The 24,177-nt window shown below is 41.7% G+C and overlaps 1 protein-coding gene across 1 annotated transcript in view; it reads left to right on the forward strand.

The window, feature by feature from the left end:
• Window positions 1-24,177, forward strand: part of acer3 (alkaline ceramidase 3) — a 207,849-nt gene that overhangs the window by 33,685 nt on the left and 149,987 nt on the right. The window contains exon 2 of the mRNA XM_041199204.1: window positions 11,693-11,803. Coding sequence (XP_041055138.1) covers window positions 11,693-11,803 — 111 coding nt within the window. The remainder of the gene's footprint in view (window positions 1-11,692; window positions 11,804-24,177) is intronic.

Below are 24,177 nucleotides of genomic sequence, written 5' to 3' on the forward strand. Positions count from 1 at the left end.
CCTGCAATCCTTCGAGATAATCTGCGCTCCTCCAAGTCTTTTTACCAGCCTCCTAACTCCTGCAGGTCTGGCAGCATCTGTAACTCTTTCGAGTACAAACCCGTTTCCATCTGTTTCAGATGAAGTTACATTGTTTCATAGTTTGCCATTGTGAGATTTGAACTCTCGATCTCAGGGTTACAAACCCAGTACCATAACCACTTGGCTATTTAGGCCAAGCCTCCAAGTCTGATCTCTTGAACATCTCTGATTTTAATTGCTTCATTGTTAGCAGCTGTCAATAACCTAAGCTCTGGAATTCCCTCCCTAAACCTCTCCACCTCTCTACCTCTCTTTCCTCCTTTTAAACTTTCCTTCTTAGAACTTGCATTTTTGACCAACACACTGTCTTTACAATGTGCCTTGGCTGCAACTTATGAAAAACACCCCATAGTGTGATGTGATGTTTCTATTTTCTAATTTCCAAATCTCTAAAGCATTGTTCCCATATTGGTTGATTTTTATCCATACGCACGACATGCTAGAGGTCCCTTGAAGCTGGCAAAGGAAGGAAACCTTAGTCCCCTCAGTGTGGGCTGGGTTTAGCAGGTCTATGAAGAGAAAGAAGCAGTGATTATTCACGGCAGCACACAGTTCACGAAAACTGGTGTATGATAAAGGAGGCTGTGTATAAATTGCTGTGCCATAGTTGAGCTGTGTCCAACATATTGGAGGTTTTTGAGAGTTGGCACATTTGTGCAGTGTAACCAGGATAGCAGAGTTTTTCAGACTGCTTGTGGCTCCAATGCATTTACATTTTGTATACCTTGGACTGATCCTGAGCTGTCAGTTGAATGTATTCTGCCTGTATTTCCTTTTCATAACCAGGACCACCACAATAGGGAATTGATTCTTTGTTTTGAGGCAGACTGAAAATTAACACAGGGAATATTCTGTGCTTCACTCATTTCTACTCAAGTGTGTGTGGAATGTTAAAGTAACTCTTTTGGAGTCTTGGATTGCTTCTGTCAGTCGTGGAATTGCTGCAGAATGATTCTAGCACCAACCATTTTTCTTCTAAAAAGGAAAGTTAAAAATAATAATTTTCACGTCTTGCCTCAGTTTTGGATTAAGAGGAAGTGATGGAATCCCTGGTTCCAAAGCTTGGATTTTTTTTGAGGCAAACCTGTTTGAAAAGGGAAACGGACCCTTCCAGGTCTAAGTAAACTAAGGCTCAGATTGGGAAACCAAAACTTCTGGGGTGTAAAAGGACACAGAGCCATCAGATCTCAGGTGATGATTCCAGTGACGCAGTATAGGCAGGCTGAAGAAGACAGAGGCTCGACCCAGAAGCTGAGAGTAGGCAGACATACTGTTGCTGCAGTTGTTTCTGTTACTTTAAGGTAACATCACTGGACTAGTAATCCAGAGACCCAGGGTAATGCTCTGGGGACCCAGGTCCAAATCCCACCACAGCAGATGGTGAAATTTGAATTCAATAAAAACCTGGAATTAAAAGTCTAATGATGACCATGAAACCATTGTTGATTGTCGTAAAAACCCATGTGGTTCGTTAATGTCCTTTAAGGAAAAGAAATCTGCATTCTCACCTGGTCTGGCCAACATGCGACTCCAGACCCACAGCAATGTGGTTGACTCTTAAATGCCCTCTGAAATGGCCTAGCAAGCCACTCAGTTGTATCAAACCGCTAAAAAGTCTGAGGACTGAAACCAGATGGACCACCAGGCATTGACCTAGGCACAGGAAACGACAATGGCAAACCCAGCCCTGTCGACCCTGCAAAGTCCCCCTTACTAACATCTGGGGGCTTGTGCCAAAATTGGAAGAGCTGTCTCACAGGCTAATCAAGCAACAGCCTGACATAGTCATACTCATGGAATCATGCCTTACAGACACCACCCCTGGGTATATCCTGTCCCACCGGCAGGACAGACTCAGCAGAGGTATCGGCACAATGGTATCTATCCTGACTCTAGTCAGGAGGGAGTTGCCCTGGGAGTCCTCAGCATCGGCTCTGGACCTCATGAAGTCTCATGGCAACAGGTCAAACATGGGAAAGGAAACCTCCTGCTGATTACCACATATTCCCCCCACTCAGCTGATGATTCTGTGCTCCATGTTCAACACGACTTGGAGGGTGGAAAGGGCGCAGAATGTACTGAGTGGGGAACTTCAACGTCCATTACCAAAAGTGGCTTGGTAGCGCATCTGCTGACTGAGCTGGTCAAGTCCTAAAGAACATAGCGGCCAGCAAGTCAGTGCAAAAGGTAAGGCTGAAGCACTTGCTACAATCTTCAGCCAGAAGTGCCGATGGATGATGCATCTCAGTCTCCACCGGAGGTCCCCAGCATCACTGATGCTAGTCCTCAGCCAATTCGATTCACTCCACGTGATATCAAGAAATAGCTGAAGGCACTGAATACTGCAAGGGCTATGGGCCCTGACAATATTCCGGCAAAGGTACTGAAGATTTGTGCTCCAGAACTTGCCGCGACACTGGCAAAGCTGTTCCAGTACAGCTACAACACTGGTAATGTGGAAAACTACCCAAATATGCAAAAAGCAGGACAAGCAGAGCCAAATCAGTCTACTCTTGATCAAAAATAACCTACTCACTGATGCTCAGTTTGGGTTCCGCCAGGGCTGCTCAGCTCTTGATCTCGTTACAGCCTTGGTTCAAACATGAACAAAAAAGCTGAACTCCCGAGGTGAGGCAAGAGTGATTGGCCTTGACATCAAGGCCGCATTTGACTGAGTGTGGCATCAAGGAGCCCTAGCAAAACTGGAGTCAATGGGAATTGGGGAAAACTCTGCTGGTTGGAGTCATACCTAGCATAAAGGAAGATGGTTGTGGTTTTTGGAGGTCAATCATATCAGCTCTAGGACATCACTGCACAAATTCCTCAAGGTAGTGTCCTTGGCCCAACCATCTTCAGCTGCTTCATCAATGACCTTCCTTCCATCATAAGCTATGAAGTAGGGATGTTCACTGTGCAATGTTCAGCACCATTCGTGACTCCTGAGCAGTCCATGTCCAAACACAGCAAGACCTGGACAATATCCAGGCTTGGGCTGACAAGTGGCAAGTAACGTTTGTGCCAGGCAATGACCATCTCCAACAAGGGAGAATCTAACCATCACCCCTTGACATTCAATGGCATTACCATTGTTGAAACACCCACTATCAACATATCATTGACACTCCCTCCACTGCCGATGCACAGAAGCAGCATTGAGTACCATCTACAAGATGCAGTGCAGAAACTCCCCAAGGCTCCTTAGACAGCACCTTCCAAATCCATGACCACTACCATTTAGAAGGACAAGGACAGCAGGTATATGGAAACAACACCACCTGGAAGTTCCTTCTAAGTCACTCACCATCCTGACTTGGAAATACATCGTCGTTCCTTCACTGATGCTGGGTCAAAATCCTGGTACTCCCTCCCAAACAGCACTATGGGTGTACCTACACCACATGGACTGCAGCGTTTCAAGAAGGCAGCTCACCACTATCTTCTGAAGGGCCATTAGGGATGGGCAAAAAATGTTGACCTAGACAGCTAAGCCCACGTCCCTAGAATGAATTAAAAAAATCTATGTCATTCAGAGTGTCATAAGCGTAGTTGAGGAGGTTCTATATACATGTGCCATTTTTGGTGAAGACCGAGCCCCTGGAACTCGGGTTGATTACGTCCTGCTGTCGGTGGGTTATGAGGCTCAAACCTGGATGAGAAGGAATTGAAATGCTGTGTGAGGAAGATAGAGTTTTGAAAAACTTTATGACTGAGGTTGGTGATATATCTGCTGAATGGACTGCTATGCTAATTCCTAAGATCTTTCTTAGTCATATCTGCCAATTACAGTTTAGAATTGCCAACAATTTGCCTGTTAATTCATGTTTAACTTAAGTTGATTCAAGGTTTTAGAATATAGGTCATTCCCTAAGATGGTATTTAGTGGCTTTTGTTAGCTTTGTTTGAATGTTGTGCAGGAAAAATTCGTTTTGTTTAAACCCTGGAATCTTGTGGTTTCATTCCTTCAGTAAATCACTGGGATTTCAGATTTCTTCTACATTTTTAAGAAGTCTTGACTGAGGTTGTTACAAAATTGGGGGCTCTTTGTGGGATTTACTAATGTTTAAGTTAGTAGGATTTCATAGGTTAGTAGGATTTCATGGTGAATTTTACTCTACCTATTGGAAAACGGAATGGTTTTGGCAACTGCTAACTTTTATGGAGAGGGAAGATTTATCTCTGAGTGATCTGCAACAGTTAACAAAGGTTAGGTTAATAGCACTAGCTGAAAAGCTGAATTAGAGATAAGAGCGAGGTCTAAAAAAGCAAAAGTAATTGGAGCAATAGCACAACATTTGGAATGCAAAGAAGAAAAGCCTGACTGAGGTAAATCGCAGATTGAGCTACGATTCAGTTACAGTTGAAGCAGGTTGAATGGGAAAGAGGTTAAGAAAAGCAAAAACTCTATCACGAAAGAGAGAAAAAGAAGAAAACTGACATTTACTGAAAGGATGAAGCCGCAAGATTCCACGGTTTAAGCCAAAATAATTTTTACTATGCAAGAGTCAAACAAAGCCAATGGTAATTACTATTTTGGCTAACCACCAAATTCTAAAACCCAGAATCAGCTTAAGCTAAACATGAATTAACAGGCAAATTGCAGCTGTTTATAAACTATAAATTACATTAAATGGCAGATACAGCTAAGACAGATCTTACTAATTGGTTTAGCAGTCCATCCAGCCTATATGTCTGCAGAACCTCCTTGACTTTGCTTATGATGGTCTGGTTGATGTAGATCCACCAATGTTATCTTCAAGTAACAGAAAGATCTGCAATAGCTGTATCTTTGCTGTATTCTCACCTTCAGATCTAGCCTCTGTCTTCTTCAGCCTGCCTGTACTGCACCACTGGAATCATCATCTGAGCTGTGATGGCTCTGTCCTTTTATATCCTTTCACCCAGATCCAGCCTCCCCAGAATTTTGGTTTCCAATCTCCAATTTTGCCTCAGCTTTCTTAGATATTGGAAGGGTCTGTTTCTCTTTTCAATTTAGGGCTGTCTCAAAAAAATACAAGCTTTGAATCCACGGATTCCATGATGCTGTTTTAAAGAAATTTGTTTCATTTTCAAGACATAAACCAGATGCTGCACTCAATTTAGAGAATTTGCTCCTGGTCCAGCAACAATGTCTTTAAAAAAAATGCTTTTTAAAACCCTCATTGGCTTCACCCCTCCCTATCTCTGTAATATCCTATCGCCCTATAACTCTTCAGGATCTCTACACTCCCCTAATTCTCACCTCTGGCTTCTTGAGTGTCCCTAGTCTTCGTTGCTCCACTAAGTAGCTATCCTCCAGCTGCCTGGCCCTAAGCTCTGGAATCCCCTCCCTAAACCTCTCCACCTCTCTTTTTTAAGACTCTTCTTAATTCTGTCTTGATGGAGATAGATGAGGAAACTCATCTGGGGATAGTCTTCATAGCATCTGAGCAGAGGACATTGCATGTATTGTTGTGGTGGTAACTGTATGGATAATCTGAGGCCTGGATTAATAATCTAGTGGACATAAATTGAAACCCCATCATGGAAGTTTGAGAAAATCTGGAACTAAAAGTTGATATAAGTAAGATTGAGCATGAAGATGTCAGATCCAACTGTTCAACGATGATCTTTTGGGAAGAAAGCCTCCTTTGTTTATCGAATGTGGCCTTTATGTGACCCAGTCCCACATTAACATCGGCATGGTGTCCTCTTAACTGCCATCCGTAACAGCCTAGCAACCAGCAGCCAGTGGTTCAAGAAGGCGGCCACCACACCACCCTTTTCATGACAGCTAGGGATGGACAATAAATGCCGGACATGTCAGCAACACCCCCATCCCAAGAACGAGGTTCAGAAAGACAAACTAATCTTTGGACCCTAAACAAAGACAGAATTACCTGGAAAAACTCAGCAGGTCTGGCAGCATCTGCCAGACCTGCTGAGTTTTTCCAGGTAATTCTGTTTTTGTTTTGGATTTCCAGCATCTGCAGTTTTTTGTTTTTAATCTGTGGACCCTGTTGCTTGAAAGTGAAGCCTTCTGTCCACCTTCCTTGGCCTTCCAAGGGCGGGATTTGTATTGGCTGTGGGGGAGGCTGCTGCTGTTTGCAGCTCTGGCGAAACTCCTCTTTTGATGGTTGTTGTGACTGCAGCAAGCTGCATTGACTTTAAGTATGTCAGTGGTGGTTAGGCCTGCAGACTCTGGAAGTGTTGCAAGTGAAACAATATTTACTTAATTGGTTGGATTAGTGGTTTAATCTTCAGAAGGTTTGAGGAACATTTTTGCCTTGATACTGTTTTATGCTTTAGAAATGATGTAACCTCAATAGGAATCCTCTGAAATCCTTCTTATTGCCTCTTTGTTACCTCAAGACATTGCCCAAACTAGGGTAGTGGCATGGTACTCACCAGCAAGTCTTAACTTTGTCTCCAGTAGCTTCTTTGCATTGTCTCCTTTGAACAGGAGAGAGGTGGTGGCATAGCGGTATTGTCACTAGATTGCTATTTCAGAAACCCAGGGTTTCTGGGGACCCGGGTTTGAATCCCACCATGGCAGATGGTGAAATTTGAATTTAATAAAAATCTGGAATTAAAAAGTCTAATGATGACCATGAAACCATTGCCGATTGTTGTAAAAACCCACTTGGTTCACTAATGTCCTTTAGGGAAGGAAACCTTCCTTCTTCAGGAAAGGCCAGATTCATTGTTAATTCCCCTTTTTCTCAAAGCGGGTGGGCCTTCTCTTTGAGCTATTTCAGTTCTTGCCCAGGCACATAGGAGCAGATGTAGACCCTCGAGTCTGTTTCACCGTTTAATTAGATCATGGCTGACCCGTATCTCAAACTCTATTTCTTAATATTTTTGTCAGCAAGAGTATTATTGACCTCCCTTTTAAAATTTTCAATTGACCAGATCTTACCTGGTCTGGTCTACATGTGACTCCAGACCCACTGCAATGTGCTCGACTCAGAAAAAGTTATGGCCTAGCCAGCAACTCCCAAATCCCATGAACAAATTTAATAAAACACAACTCTCTGACCAAGCTTTTAGTCACCTTATCTGATGGTATCTCTCTTTTTCTTGATGCCATGGGATATTTTTCTACATTAAAGGTGCTATCATAACTTTTGTATATTTTCAGGGCATGGGTGACCCAGGAAAGAGCACAATTGTTCATTCCTCTTTTTCTCAAAGCTGGTATTGGTGGGCCTTCCCCTTGAGCTATTTCAGTCCTTGCCCAGGCACATCGGAGCAGATGTAGGCCCTCTAGTTGTTTCATCATTCAATTAGATCATGGCTGACCTGTATCTCAACTCTATTTCTTAGTATTCTTGCTGCCAAAAATTGCCAACTTCCCTTTTAAAATTTTCAATTGACCTGACTTCAACAAGCTACTTTATAGCCTCAGTAGTCTTACTTTGTTCTTATGGTGATGAGTAGGAAATCTAGGATTTTGACCCAGTGATTATCTAAGGTACATTCAAATTGGGATGGTACCTGACATGGGAGTACCATTATCTGCAAGCTCCCTGCCATGATCTTTTGCTCTTGTCCTTCTTGTTGGTAGGGGTTTCCATGCTATGAAATGCTGGCGAATTAAGCTTGGTGAGTTGCACCAGTGCATCCTGTGGGTCTCGTGGGCAGCTGCACTCATCCAGGAAGGTGGTGAGTGCTCCATTACATGCTTGGCTTGAGCCCTGTAAATGATGGAAAGGAGGAGTTTATATTCTCTTTGGTTACGTTTTTAAAGCTACAAACAAAATTAAAAGTACACCATGCTCCAAACAAATGAAAGTTAGAACTTATTATGTATTAGAAGCTGTTGTAGCACAGTCTTTTCTGTAGCGCAGTTTTTTTTCTCACTTACCTGCAGAATGCTATGCAACAGGAGGTAATGTTTTTTAAAAAAAACTGACAGCCTTCAAGTGCTGCAGTTTTTATTGAATCGTTATCTGTTACCACTGACCGGAACTGATTGATAGGTCAACAGTGCTCTTCTCCACCGATGCTGCCAGACCTGCTGAGTTTTTCCAGGTATTTCTGTTTCTGTTTTTGATTGATAAACCTTATTGTTATACAGTGTGTTGCAGATTGGGCAAATAAATAGTTGAGTCACAAAATTGCCTGACAAAGTTTTTCCAGGTAATTCTGTTTTTGTTTTGGATTGCCTGACAAGCCTTGTGATGTTCTGTGTTTATTGGCCAATGGTAGCTTCCTTATCATGGAGTTAAACACTCGTGGACTCAAATTCCACTTTGAGGGTTTGTGTTCAGTCTATGGTGATCGTCTGATGCAGGATTGAGAGAATGTTGTGCTGTTCCGTCCATCCTCCAGTGATAAACGAGTAATGTAGCATAGTGGTGATGTTGCTAAACTAGTGATCTAGAGGCCTGGACTAATGATCCAGATTTTCAGATCCCACCACAGTCATTTGAAGGCTTCAAATTTGGTTTTAAAAATAAACAAATCTTGAAGCTGACCTCAAAGTTAACCTTAAAAAATTTAGTCATCATGTGGGCCCTTTGTCACTGAACAAGGCCTTCACAGTATCTTTCAGGCTGTTGCGTGGCCTTGTGCCCGTACAGCTCAATGGGAACGTTGGCCTCAGTAAATAAAGGTGACTGTGAAGCTGCTGGATTATTGTAAAAACCCAACTGACTCACTGAGGCCATTTTTAGGGAAGGAAACCTGCTATCCTGAATCAGCCTGCCTTATATGTGACTTCTTTGTTATGTTCTAGATTACCCCTAGACAAGCCTGATCCCAGGGTGGAACCCAGCTTGATAGATCCTAATTTTATTTGTTTGCTTAGATATGTGGAGAGTAGCTACTGAACAGTCACAGGAGTCAGCTAACGAACTTTTAACAAAAGAATAAAGCATATATTCAATAAGAAAAGATGAACAATAATACAATGTTGATTCATCCACAACTATACTTTTACAGATATGTACAGATCTGTAAGGATAACACAAGTTACAAAAGCAATCTTATGCTTTAATGCTCATAGTAAATGCATAGTGCATGTAAGCCAATAGGCCTATAGTCAGGCACTCCACACCCTGAAACCAAGTGACAGATGCCAACTCAACCAGATGCCCTGGTTCTCTCTGCAATTCCCTGCGCGCGCGCTCCCCCCCCCCCCCCCCCCCCCCCCCCCCCCCCCCACCACCACCACCACCACCACCAACCGAGATGCTTGTGACACTGAGGCACAACTGGCCTCATTACACTCCATCTTTCATACGATTTCCAATTTCTACTCTCCAAGACCTTGCTTTGGAATCTTTTCCCAAACTGATGCTTTTTCTCAGACGCCTTCTGCAAGGGTTCAGCTCCAGGGTTTCAAACTCTCCTTCTGATGTTCCTCTCCCCTGGGTCACCACATGTATTCAAGCTGTCTTCCACATACTTGGACTCATCCTCACCAACCTGCCTGCAGCAGATACATCTGTCCATGACAGTATCGGTAGGAGTGACCACTGCACCATCATTGTGGAGATGAAGTCCCGCCTTCGCATTGAGGATACCCTCCATCGTGCTGTGCGGCAATACCACTGTGCTATATGGGATAGATTTCGAACCGATCTAGCAACTGAAGACGGGGCATCCATGAGGCGCTGTGGGCCATCAGCAGCAGAATTGTACTCAAACGCAATCTCTAACCTCATGGCTCGGCATATCCCCCACTCTACCGTTACCATCAAGCCAGGGGATCAACCCTGGAGGGCATACCAAGAGCAGCACCAGGCATGCCTAAAAATGAGGTGTCAGCCTGGTGAAGCTATAACACAGGACTACTTGCGTGCCAAACAGCATAAGCAGCAAGTGATAGACAGGGCTAAGCAACCCCGCAACAAACGGATCAGATCTAAGCTCTGCAGTCCTGCCACATCCAGTCGTGAATGGTGGTGGACAATTAAATAACTCACTGGAGGAAGATGCTCCACAAATATCCTCACCCTCAATGATGGAGGAGCCCAGTACATCAGTGCAAAAGATCGTAGCATTTGCTACAATCTTCGGCCAGAAGTGCCAAGTGGATGATCCATCTCGGCCTCCTCTGGAGTTCCCCAGCATTATTGATGGCAGTCTTCAGCCAATTCGATTCATTCCATGTGATATCAAGAAACAGCTGAAGGCACTGGATACTGCAAAGGCTATGGGCCCTGACAATATTCCGGCAATGGTACTGAAGACTTGTGTTCCAGAACTTGCCGCGCCCCTAGCTGTTCCTGTACAGCTACAACACTGGCATCTACCTGGCTATGTAAAAAATTGCCCAGGTATGTCCTGTACACAAAAAGCAGGACAAATCGAACGCGGACAATTACCACCCCATCAGTCCACTCTCGATCATCGGTGAAGTAATGGAAGGGGTCATCAACAGTGCTATTAAGTGGCACTTGCTTTGCAATAACCTGCTCACTGACGCCCAGTTTGTATTCCACCAGGGCTACTCAGTTCCTGATCTTATTACAGCCTTGGTTTAAACATGGACAAAAGAGCTGAACTCCAGAAGTGAGAGTGACTGCCCTTGACATCTAGGCTGCATTTGACTGAGTGTGGCATCAAGGAGCCCTAATAAAACTGGAGCCCATGGAAATCAGGGGGAAAACCCTCCGCTGGTTGGAGTCATACCTAGGACAAAGCTCCAAGACATCACCACTTAAGTTCCTCAGGGTAGCCTCCCCAAAACCTGTCCACTATCTTCAAGTCACAAACCAGGAGTGTGATGGAATACTCCCTACTTGCCTGGATGACTGCAGCTCCTACAACACCCAAGAAGCTTGACACCATCCAGGACAAAGCAGCCTGCTTGATTGGCACCACATCCACAAACATTCACTCTTACCAACATCGACGCATAGTCGCAACAGTGCTTACCATCTACAAGATGCAGTGCAGGAAATCACCAAGGCTCCATCGACAGCACCTTCCAAACCCACGGCTAAACCCATTTAGAAGGACAAGGGCAGCAGATAGATGGGAACACCACCATCTGGAAGTTCCCTTCCAAGTCACCCACCATCCTGACTTGGAAATATGTCGTCATTCTTTCACTGTCGTTGGGTCAAAATCCTGGAACTTCCTTCCTAACCGCATTGTGGGTGTACCTACACCATGTGGACTGCAGTGGTTCAAGGAGGAAGCTCACCACCTTCTCAAGCGCAACTACTAACAGGCAATAAATACTGGCCCAGCTAGCAAAGCCCACATCCCATGAATGAATAAAAAAAAAATGAAGAGGAGCACACACAAAAATCCTGAGGCATGTTCCAGTGGTTTAGGTGGAAATCGAAGATGTCATGACATTATTCCGAGTAGATCAAATGAAACCAACAGTATACTGAAGTTAGCTCTAGTATCTCTGCCATCCTGGCTGAGGTCAGTTCACTCTGTCACTTAGCATGGACTATAGCCCTCCTGGTTTGTGTGGCTCAGCTACTTGTTTTGTTAAAGTTATATTACCAGAGAAGCTTTCTAAATCACTTGTAGAAATTGTTGGCCAGATATGTAGTTAAACCCCAATGTATTTATGCACCGAATTCAGCTGTACTTTATGTGCAGACCAAACACTGCAGCAGTTGTTGGGTGCTTGGCACTAACCCTCACTCTCTTTTTCATTCTGCAGGGAATACAGTAAGTAACCTGATTATGATTCTACCTCCCATCTATGGTGCGATTCAGACTGTAAAAGATGGCCTTGAAACCCGCTACTTAGCTGCATTTTTGGGTCTTGCAGGTATGTTCTTCACATATTTAAAATGTTGTTTCTCTTCCCATTTGAGATGTTTGGTGTTAAAATTGAAAGTGTTTTGCATATTTTAAATTTTGTATTTCCAGTAGGTGCTTAGCACTGAGGAATATCAATGCTGGGGCATGAAACATCTTTTTTGCAACTTGCTCCCAATATTAATATTGAGTACTCTGTGAATTGCCCTTTTTACCCCTCTCTGCTCTATTCTCTGTCCCCCATTGCCCCATATATCTTCACCCCTGGGTGAAAAAATACTATTTTAATTCACTACCCAGACTGGCATTGTTGACTTTCATAAATCACAGAGGTACATTTTAAATCCACTGACCACAATCTTTTGTGCCTTAAGTTTTTAAAGAAAAAAGTTTTTATTTTTATATTGATGGCACTGAAAGAGCTGGCTTGGAACAGCCATGCTCGGTGTCTTTCTGCTTGAACCTTTCTCCTGACTGTTCAAGAAAATGATCCTAAAAATGACCAAAAATATTATTTCTGTTGTGTGCCTCATGGCATTCTTACTGCTGGCGAGGGCCTGCAGGAGTCTGTGGTTGCTTCTGGGATCAGTTTAGCCCACACAGATCATTGGGAAACCAAGAGAAATTCATTCATACAGACATGAAACTTGTGGGAAGGAAGAGGAACCTTGCTAAATCAAGGGTGTCTGGTCTATTACCAAAAATAACGAAGTGTCTTGTGAGAGTTGTGAAAGAAACAGACAAATACCAACTTTCATGTATATAGTGCCTTTATGACCTCAGGACATCTTGAAGAACTTTACAGCCAATGAGTTACTTTTGAAGTATAGTCACCATTTTAATGTAAGAAATGTGGCAGACAGTTTGAACAATAATTTCTCACAAATAGCAATGTAATAATTACTGGGCAATTTATTTCTTTTAAGTTGATTGAAGAATAAATATTAGCCAGGGCACTGCCTCATAGCAGTGAGCATTGACAGATTACTCAGGCACGGAGACCATGATATCCAGGTCAGGGCCTGTGTTGACATAACCTCCTGGGTTTTGACCTAAACTGCATGCCCACAGATTTATACTCCCCAAAGGGACCTTGGACAAAAAAAAAATCAAGTGTCGGACTGTGGAGATTCCTGTTTGTCTGCATGCTTGGAATGCTGAAGGCAGTTTTAGCTGTCTCACAAGAAGCGTGGCAGAAGTCAGCTAATAGCACAGATTGAAGATCAACCCCGAGAGCTTTTGTGGCCTGTATTTTCTGTGTTCCGCGCCACAAGATGTGTTTATCCACTGACCTATTTCATATTAGGAGTGAGTGTTTAGCAGAGAGAGTGTTTTTACAGTTTAGCTCCATTTTTGGAACTTTTTATGTGTGTGTATTTTAGATGAGCCCCCTCCACTCTGTTAATATTTGTGGTTTAGTGCAAGATGTGAAAAATATTAAATGGATGATTGAACCATTACAGGAATGTTAGTCCACCAACTGAATTGGAAGTTATCTTTTGTGCAGAGAATTCAGGTATACATGAAGTTAAATTTAAATCTGATCAGTTTAGAAGAAGGCAGCCCTTTGCTCTATTTTTAGTGACAGATTTATAGTTAGTGGGGCCCTGTGCTCAGCTTCATTTTTGCCCCCCCACCCCCCTACCACAAGACCCGAAAGGCGAAGCCAAGAAAATACACAAATTGATCCGTGCTTTTTCACTTGTAAAAATATGCTTGTATGAATAATTGCCTTGTTGAAATCCAAGCTTACCTCTTGTCTGAATGATGGTAACGGTGGCAAATATTGCGGCGCAAGGCGAGCAAACATGAACTTGCTGACGAGAAAAGCCAAAAACCAAGGACAGATTATACATAGAGAGAGAGGGGGAGAGAGCGTTTGCAAGTAGGAGAGGGAAGCTGACTAGATGACCACTCAAATGTTGATATGTCAGTCTATTGGTATAATTTTGTTCAGAGACGGAGACTGGAGCCCTGTTCGGTGTCAACAGTTTACTGAGGCAAAATAGCACTGACAGCACATCTGTTGCCTAGGAGACCTAAGAAACATTGCACTTTACTGAAATCTCATCACCTACTGGAAAATCTCATAACAGCGTTGCTCAGTGGAAGAGCATGAGCTGCTGTTCTGGTTTCAATCCGCATTACAATCATTTAATTTAAAATCAAATTAAAACTTGGCTCGAGGTCAATGTTTCAAAACCCCTGACCAAACTGGCCGAGATTTTACTGAAATTCCTCCATCAAAGCTTGCTTGGAGTGGAGTGAGGCTGCCCTGCATCTTCCCTAACAACATCTAACCACGGTGCATTTTCTAATCCAGTTTCTGGTGTGTCTCTGTGCTGGATATGATATCTGGAGTTCGAGCCAAAGGATGATTCTGAAGAAATGACTATGATAGGATGTAGCCCAGAGCAGTGCCAGGCGAGTCTGTTTCTATCTATTTCCTGTCATTAAGTCTAACATGGCATTATTGAAGTAAGAAGCTAGCTGTAAGCGTGTGGGTGGGCTACAATTCCTCCTGCCCCAACATGGTGGGCTGGTACATTTAAAACTACCTCATTGCCATACCAAAATTTAAAGACTTGCAATTATATAGTGCCTTTCGTGACCACCAGAAGTCTCAAAGCTGTACAGCCAATGAAGTACTTTAGAAGTGGGAAAGTGGGAAATGCCATAGACAGTTTGCATCCAGTAAGCTCACACAAACAATGTGATAATGACCAGAATCTGTTTTGAGGGATAAATATTTGCCAGGACACCAAGGGTAACTCACCTGCTCTTCTTCAAAATAGCCTCATGAGATCTTTTAAATCCAAAGGTGGCATCTCTGACAGATCAGATCCCTGGAGAATCTGTCTGGTCAGGAGTGGGACTTGAACTCTCAACCGTCTGACCCAGAGGTCAGACTGCTAGCACCAGAGCCACCACTGACAACTTTAATCTGTATTCCTGGCTATTCATTCAAACAACCAGTGGGTAAGCTCCCTAGTTGCATTGGCGATCATGGGCAAAGGAGCAAACAGACTTCACTCTTGTGTAAAGCGTGTTGGCTCACCGTGTGCCCCTAGCGGTCTGCTCTAGGCTTGTTAGCAAGTAGCATGCCTTGTATCAGAGAGTGTATGTGGGAGGAGAAAGATTTATCAAAAAAAAGGGGGGAGATATAATTGCTGCACCAACCAGGTTGGAAAAGGACCAATTCCTTGCTATCTGTTTATATCATTTCTGAACATTTCAATCTCCTTTCAAATTTACTTTCCCAAGCGTCAGTTTCCTGTTGGAATAGGTGGGCTCTTACTATTTCCTTTGTGAACGTTTGACGGGGTCTTTGCGAAATGATCGTTTGTCAGTAAAGCGATTGCACCTGAAAGGTGTTTTCTTCGGGTATGTTTTTATAGCTGATCAGAGGAAAAGATGTTGCCGAGACCAGCCAGGGCCCCTGTCTTTCCCATCACACACAGGACCCAGTCCCAAAAATAACCACTTTACTCGGCGTTTCCTTTTTCAAGTTTGCAAATGCAGCATCAGTTTGGTTTTGCTCAAGTCCACTCCCATCTCCAGAAGAGCTGAATTAACTTTAAACATGACATTGGCAAGTGGTGGGGTGGTGGGGAGGTTGGGGGGGTGGTGGGAGGGTAGGGATGCCAGTGTAACTATATCGACATCTTTAAATTGAAATCTGGGCGATGCTTCCTCAGAGTACTTGATGCAAGCTTTACGTAGGCAAATGTCTGAGGCAGTCCAAATTTTGAAAGTGCCAGGTGTTTAACGTTTGAACTTTGTCGCCTTTCTCTGGCACAATTGGGGTTGTCCTGGGGTCACTTACCTTCTTGGTTACTGATCAGCTGCCTTGAAACGTTAATTGAATGACAGATGGATAGTTTAGCCCAGCCTTAAGCTTCAGCCAGGCAAGTTAGATTCTAAGATCATCAGAGAGAGCAAAGTGCCTACACTATTCTCAAAACAATCAGCCTCGCTGCAATTCTCAATCAATGGGTTTGAGTTATGTTCCGAATGAATTAGATTCCATCATTATTTGAAATAAAATGGATTGTACGGGTGTGATTGCTAAGGTGTGCTTTTATAGCCCGAGTGGCTTGGTGGCATTAGCAAAATGACCACTGTATACTGGGCCTGTTCACTAAATACGACCCTTATGATGTGAAATAGGGTTTTAAAAATTTCTCCTGATCACTTAGACATGTGGGATGGAGATGGCGCCCTGGTATTCTGTAGGAAAATTGCAAGCACTGTTAGCTGCTTAAACCACTGCATAAGGTGGAGAGCAAACCCTCGAAATTAAAATGTCAAAATGGGATGAACACAAGCATGTGAAGCTTGAAAGAGAAAATAGGCTTGCTGACATTTGCACATTTTTATCCATGGAATGGTGGTTATCTACTTTGAAATACATTTTCCAAGAATTTTATTGTCTGAATATGCAACAATTTTATTTCAAAAGTTTAGGAAATGCAGGATTAATATGAATTAATAACCGCAATAGGCTTTTGGGGGGCCCCATGTCACAGCACAGCGTGTTTCATTGTAAATCTGCCCCTGCCTATTTTATCTCATCCTTCCAGAATCCTAATCCTCTAACCTACCCGGTATAGCTTCAACAGCAGCTTGAACAGGTGGCAGGTCCTCAGCATTCTCTTGAGAACCGTATCTCTGTTTACATTTGGTACAATGTCGCAGAGTTGGCTCGGATTTATATGTTGAGAGGAGAGAATGCCACCTACTGAACCAAACTGACAAACCTACAAGAACTTGCTACGTACCAAGAATTTACGTGCTTTCCCCTTGGCTAAGTGGCAACAAATTTCTTTTTATTTAAAACAAAATATATGTATAAAAAATCCAGAGATGTAGCTGTTGAAATGCTTGGTTTCTGCAGGTATTGTGTACCCAGTTTTTTCAGTGGTTTTTGAGGTGTTTTTAATGTGATTAAGAATACATAGTTTTTAAGTTGAATATATGTATGTGTATTTTTGTGTTAAGGAATGTATTCAGTTTCATGTAGATTTGGTATGAACCTTGGTGCCTAGAAGCCTGGATGGACCTGTGGCTGAAAGGTTAGTCATATTACAACCCCTGAAGTTCAGGAGATGGGTTGAGGGTCCAGGGATTTAAAAGCAAAGTAGAAAAGCCTTACTGTTGCATAGCTACAGTGCTCGAGTGACACACAGAAGGACAGGAGCTGAGAGGCAGTTCAATCAGTGTGTGTCAGAGAGAGAAGACAGGAATTTTAAGCTCTCTGATAAGAAAGGGTACAAGGCTACTGGGAGACTGAGTTTAGGGAGTTCATGTGTTTGCTCTGCAGTTGAAGCATTAGTGAGTTTAGAATGTGGTTTTAGGTGTTTTGGGGAGAGATAGGGGTTGGGTAAGAAGCATCAAGTGAATGCTCAAGAATTCAACGGAAGAAAACCATTTGCCCATGTGCAAGTCCTAATCAAGGAGCCTTTGTGTCAAGCTAATGGAAACTCTTCATTGGCTTATGTATCTATAAAGATATTGCTGGGTAAAGGAATATTGGAAAATTGAATCATCATCTTGTGCTTGTATTGAGATCTTGCTAACCTTTTTGTCTGGTGCAATATTTTTCTTGTTTAATAAATATTTTATTCTTTGTATTAAAAGTTCATCAGCAGACTTCTGTGAATTTGTTCGGTAACTTAGCTCCAAGGTTTCTAAAAAGTTCAGACCTATCAACCTAGGTTTAATTTTGGGATCTGACTTGTCCAGCATTAATATCAGTTAGGATCGTAACAAAGTGGGGGCTCTTGAGGGATCAAAAACCCTTAAATTTGTGGAATCTGTGTGAATCCTTAAAGAAACTAGTACGTGGAGGTGCTGGCTGTAGGAGCAGGATTTGCTGTTAAGTATATTACGCTGGTTGGAATTCAACAATGGCTTGGACTATTGCTAAGTTTTCTGGGAGTAGGAAGTGTAACAGTGGTTTATTTGAAACCCTTGACTAAGGCTATACCAAAGGAATTAACAAATAAATTGAAAGTAGAAATAAAAGCAGGATCTCTCAAGGATTATATGGATAAAGTAATTACCTAGAATTTATAATTAAAAGAAGAGAAACCTGACATTGGTGTCTCACAGCTAGAGTTGGCTAAAATCAGTTGCAAATGAGGCAGCTTGAGATAGAAGGAGATAGAGAAAAGCAGAAGCTTGAACTTGAAAAAGAAATGGAAATGAGGAAACTTGAAATAGATAAAAAAATGGAAATGCGAGAGCTCAAGCTTCAAAGAGAGAAAGAAATCATTGGCCAGAGAAAAGTTTAGAATAAAGGAAGAAAGGAGAGATAATGATTCAGAGGATGATTCTGATTCCATTGAAGATTTAACTAAAAATCTTTATTTAGTGCTTAATTTTACAGAGGATGGAGTTGATAGAAATTTCACCTCATTTGAAAAGACAGCTGTGAGGTTGAAGTGGCCAAAGGATGTTTGGACCTTTATTGTTACAAAGTGACCTGTTAGGTATAGCTATGAATGTGTACACTAGTCTGTCAGAAGAGCAATCTGCAGACGATAAAGTGGTTAAAAGGGCAGTATTCAATATTTGGGCCTGTCCCTAAAGCTTATCAATTAAAGTTTAGGACCATAAGGAAAAAGCCTAATCAGACGTTTGTTGAATTTTCTAGGGAAAAAGAAATTCTGTGGGATCGGTGGTTTCGATCACTGAATTTAGAAAAATACATTGAGAATGTGAGGGAAATTATGATTATGGAAGAATTCCAAAACAGCATTCCAGTGACCATTAAGATTTATTTAGATAAATGTCAAGTAGTAAAGATCCGAGAAGTGGCAGTTTGGCCTATTATATCTCTCTCAAACAGTTACATGTGGGAAAATGGTCATATGGGAATCAGCAGCGAAATTGGAGGAATAGAAGGATGAATAGAATTGGAGGAACCTGGTGATGGAAAAGGTACTAGTTCTAGGGAACAGATAGAAGGATGCCAAAATAATAAAGGAGATAGGCTTGAACCTAAAAGTGATGTAACGAAAATGGTATGCTGCCATTACTATAAAACTGGACATTCTAAAGCGAATTGCTGGAAATTAATTGGGAGACCTATTGCAGAAATAGGGACGCCTAAAGAATCTTTAGAAAAAATTAACTTAGGGAAGGAAAGAAGTGACAAAATATCCATAGTGCAAGTGTACAGTGAAGGCTCATAATCTACCAAAGAGGATAGTTCCTCAGACTAGTTAAGTAAATTTGGAAAAGCAAATTACAGAAGGTTTTAAAGATTTTATTTATAGAGGAGAGGTATTCCTTTATTTTTCTAATCAAGGAGGTAAACCAACAAAGATATTGAATGATAAAAGCAAAATACTGCGGGTGCTGGAAATTTGAAATCAAAACAGAAAATGCTGGAAAAACTCAGACCTGGCAACATCTGTGGAGAGAGAAACAGTTAACGTCAAGTCTGCATGACGACTCTTCAGAGCTAAAGTGATATTGAAAGACGAGGGAGCAAGTCAGTCATGAAAGCTGGCTGATACAATTTGTCTTCGGGGAGTGGGGGCTAATGAAGGGAAACACATTAATTGGAGGTCTCCATGAATGTTATAAACCTGTTCCACTATACAGAGTTGGATTAAAGAGTGATTTAGTAAATGGAGAGGTTATATTAGGAGTAGTGCATAAAATGCCTATAACAGGAATTGATTTTATCTTGGGGAATGACCTGGCTGTCTCAAAGATATTAGCTTCACCAAGGGCTTTGGAACAGCCAGTGGAAGTGAAAGAAACTGAGATGCTACAGGAAGAACACCCTGGATTGTTTCCTGACAGTGTAATGACTAGATCTCAGGCCCATAAAATTAGACAGTAGGTGGGAGAATCTATGAAAAAGGGAGGTGAAGGAGAAATTCAGTTATCTGATACTATATTTTGAAAACCTAAGCAAAAAGGAAGGTTTAAAAAAAAAAGGCTGACATGTTTAGCTCATCTTTAGAAACGCAACAGGTTGATCCTGAGTTGAGAGAGCTGTATCAAATGGCCTACTGAAGATTAAATTAAAACCAATACCTTAGTGTTATTGTTTAAAAGACAAAGTGCTAATGAGGAAATGGAGACCACCTCAAATACCAGCAGATGAGGAGTGGGCAGTAGTTTGGGGAAATGGTGGTGTAGTGGTAATGTCGCTGGACCAGTATTCCAGAGACCCAGGCTAATACACTGGGTACATGGGTTCAAATTCCACTGTGGTAGCTGGTGGAATTTGAATTCAGTTAATAAATCTGAAATTGAAAGCTAGTCTCAGTAATGGTGACCATGAAATTATCATCGATTGTCGTAAAAACCCATCTGGTTCACTAATGTCCTTTAGGAAAGGAAATCTGCTGTCTTCACCTGGTGTACATGTGACTCTTGACCCAAAGCAACCTGGTTGACTCTTAACTGCCCTCTTAAATGGCCCTAGCAAACCACTCCGTTCAAGGGTAATTAGGGATGGGCAACAAATGTTGCCCTTGTCAGCGATGCCCACACCCCATGAAAGATTCATCAGGTGGTAATTCCATCTGAGTATCGTAATGAAATTTTACAAGTGGCTCACAATTCCATTGGCAGGCCACTAAGGTATTAGGAAAATGCAGGCTAAAATAATTATACACTTTTATTAGCCAGGATTACATAAAGACGTAGTTAAATTCTGCCAGACGTGTCATACATGTCAGGCAGTGAGGAAACTCCAATCATAAATTAAACCAGTATCTTTAGTTCCGATACCTGCTTTTGAAGAATCGTTTAGCAGAGTCTTAATAGACTGTATAGAACCCCTATCTAAAATCCGAAGTGGGAACCAATATCTTATAACAATTATGGATGTTTCAACACGATTCCTTGAGGTGGTGCCTTTGGGGAAAATTAAGGCAAAAGTGGTAGTGGAATAGTTGGTTCAATTTTTTTACAAGATCTGGATTACCCAAGGAAATGCAATCAGATCAAGGGTCAAATTTTATGTCACAAATATTCAAAGAAATAATGAATAGTTTGAGGGAAAAAACAATTTAAATCTTCAGTGTATCATCTGCAGTCACGAGGAACATAAGAAAAATGCCTTCAAACTTTAAACACCATGATTAAAGCCTATTATCAGGAATGTCCTAATGATTGGGATAAAGGAATTCCATTTTTACTGTTTGCACCTAATGAATCAGCAGGATTCAGTCTTTTTGAACTGATATGTGGGCATGAGGTGAGAAGACCTCAAATTAATTCAGGAAAAATTTATAAACCAAAGCTCAGAGACTATACATTTGACCTTTGTGAGATTAACCAAAGTGTGTGAGTTGGCCAAACAGCATGTGAAAATCGCTCAACAATAGGGTAAAAGCTAGAGCAGGTAAAAATGCCAAAGCTTGAAATGTTGTTGCTGGAGGCAAGGTGTTAGTATTGTTACCTGTCTTTGGTGAACCTTTAAAAGTAAGGTTCACTGGACCTTATCAAATCAAAAAGAAACTTGATGATGTCAATTATGTAGTAAGTACTTCAGACAGGAGGAAAAGTCAGCGAGTGTGTCACATTGATATGTTAAAGCATTATTATGACAGGGAAGATAGTCAGGATAAGAGTGCATTTACAGTGGTAAGAGAAGTAGGGAGTGAAATAAAAATATCGAACACCCTGAGAATGAATCAGAAGTCAAATTCTAAAACTGACTTTCCCGCAATCAGTTTGGATAATACACAAGTGCTTAAAAAATTAGTTGTAGTATTAAGCTATCTTCCAGAAACTGTCAAGGTGACTTATGAAATCTATTACCAACTCATGAATCGACTTGTGTGACTAGGCCAGGGAAAACATCTTTGGCCATACGTGCTAATGTAGGGAATGCGTCACACATAAAGCAACATCCTTACAGACTATGTCCAGAGAAGATAGCCCAAGTGAGGGAAGAGATCACGTTTTGATGGAATAGACATTACTGAACTGAGTCACTGTAGCTGGAGCTCACCTATTGTAATGGTGCCAAAACCGGATGGGCTGCAATGATGATTGATTATTGCAAATTTAATGAGGCAACAAAGGTGGATTCATATCCAATTCCACGGTAAGAAATCTGCTTGTCCAATCTTTTCAATACAATGTTCATTACAAAAATTGATTTATTGAAGGGATATTGACAAGTTCCATTAAACAATACAGCTAAAGAATTATTGCCTTTTGTAACCCCGGATGCAAAGTCATGCCTTTCTTAATGAAGAATTCACCAGCAACTTTTCAAAGATTTTCAAATGTGAATTTGCCAAAGCAAAAGTAACTTATTTGTGCCACATTGTGGGGCAAGGCCAAGTAGCACATGGAGAAGCAAAGATAAAGGCTATTTTGGATTTTCCAGTGCCTAAGACTGGATACTATATTTTGAAAACCTAAGCAAAAAGGAAGGTTTAAAAAAAAAAGGCTGACATGTTTAGCTCATCTTTAGAAACGCAACAGGTTGATCCTGAGTTGAGAGAGCTGTATCAAATGGCCTACTGAAGATTAAATTAGAACCAATACCTTAGTGTTATTGTTTAAAAGACAAAGTGCTAATGAGGAAATGGAGACCACCTCAAATACCAGCAGATGAGGAGTGGGCAGTAGTTTGGGGAAATGGTGGTGTAGTGGTAATGTCGCTGGACCAGTATTCCAGAGACCCAGGCTAATACACTGGGTACATTTTGCGGTATATAGGCATGAGTGGGATTCTATTGGAAGTTCGTTCCGAATTTCAGCACTGTAGTGGCTCCACTGACAAGTTTGTTAAAGAAAGGTGAGGAATTTGAGTGGGCAAAGGAGTATCAAAGCCCCTTTGACAACTTGAAAGCTGTACTGACTACTGTACCAGTTCTAGCAGTGCCGAATTATGCTGATCTGTTTAAACTGGCTGTTGATGGTAGCAGTGTTGGTGCAGTGTTATTACAGAGAATGAGATGGGGATCGAACGTCTAGTTAGCTGCCTTTCTTGCAAGTTCAATTCTTGCCAGAAAAAGTATTCAACGGCAGAAAAAAAGACTGAGTTGGCTCGACAACATTTTAAAATCTACATCTCCAACAGCACTGCAGAGATTATTATTTACATGGACCATAATCCACTAAGCTTTCTAGCAAAATTTTGTACGAAGAATCTGAGACTGTTTCGTTGGAGTGTAAGCTACAAACATATCATTTGAAAATTATTCATGCAGCAGGTAGAGATGATATCGTAGCCGATGCCTTATCAAGAGTTTAAATGTGGAGGAATATAGATGTCGTGATCAGAATTGACTTATGTGAAATATAATTGTTATTGAAAAGTCGAGTATGTTTGATCTAAACACCCCGTTATTGTTAGAGTAAGGTTTGTATAATTAAGATAGAGATTAATAAGAGGGGATTGTTTAATAGAAAATGAAAACTCCTCTTAAAGATGCCTTTTATCCTGCGGGAAGGTGTTATGAACAGTTTATAAGTTGAATTTATATATATGTATTTTTGTGTTAAGGAAGGGTAGAGTGGTTTCAGCTTCATGCGGGTTTGGTATGAGCCTTGGTGCCTAGAAACCTGGATAGGCCTGTGACTGAAAGGTCAGTCTTTTGGGTTTGTTTATATATGTTTACACTTTTAGTTCGGTCTTACGCCCTTGAGGTTCAATAGATGCATGGAGGGGGTCGAGAGGTCATGGATTTAAAAGCAGAATAGAAAAGCCTTACTTGCCTAGCCACAGAGCTCAAGTGACACAGGTACAGAGAAAGGCAGGAGCTGAGAGTTCAGTCAATGTGTGTCAGAGAGAGAAGACAGGAATTTTAAGCTCTCTCAGAAGAAATACTACAAGGCTACTGGGGGACTGAGTTTAGGGAATTCATGTTTGTCCTGCAGTTGAAGCAATAGTGAGTTTAGAATGTTGTTTTGGGTCTCTCTGGGTGAGAGGTACGAGTTGGGTGGGAAGCATCAAGTGAATGCTCAAGAATTCACTGGAAGAAAACCATTTGCACGTGTGCCAGTCCCAAGCAAGGAGCCTTTGTGTCAAGCTAGTGGTAACTCTTCACTGGTTTATGTGTTTAAAGATATTGCTGGGTAAAGGAATATTGGGAAATGGAATCATCATCTTGTAAATGATATCTTTCCAACCTTTCTTGTCTGGTGTAATATAGATCATTTTTCTTGCTTGAATAAATATTTTATGCTTTGTGTTAAAAGTTCATCAGCGGAATCCTGAGAATTTGTTCAATAACTTACCTCCACGGTTTCTTTAAAAAGAAGTTAGGATCTATGAAGCCACTTTTCACTCTGGGATCTGACTTGTCCAGTATTAACATTAGCTGGGATTGTAACATTAAATGTATAAAAGTGCAGACATGCAGGCCTCCCTAAGGCAGGTGTGCTCTGGTTCTC

This window comes from Carcharodon carcharias, chromosome 11, assembly GCF_017639515.1.
Source record: "Carcharodon carcharias isolate sCarCar2 chromosome 11, sCarCar2.pri, whole genome shotgun sequence".
In the NCBI taxonomy this organism is placed as follows: domain Eukaryota; kingdom Metazoa; phylum Chordata; class Chondrichthyes; order Lamniformes; family Lamnidae; genus Carcharodon; species Carcharodon carcharias.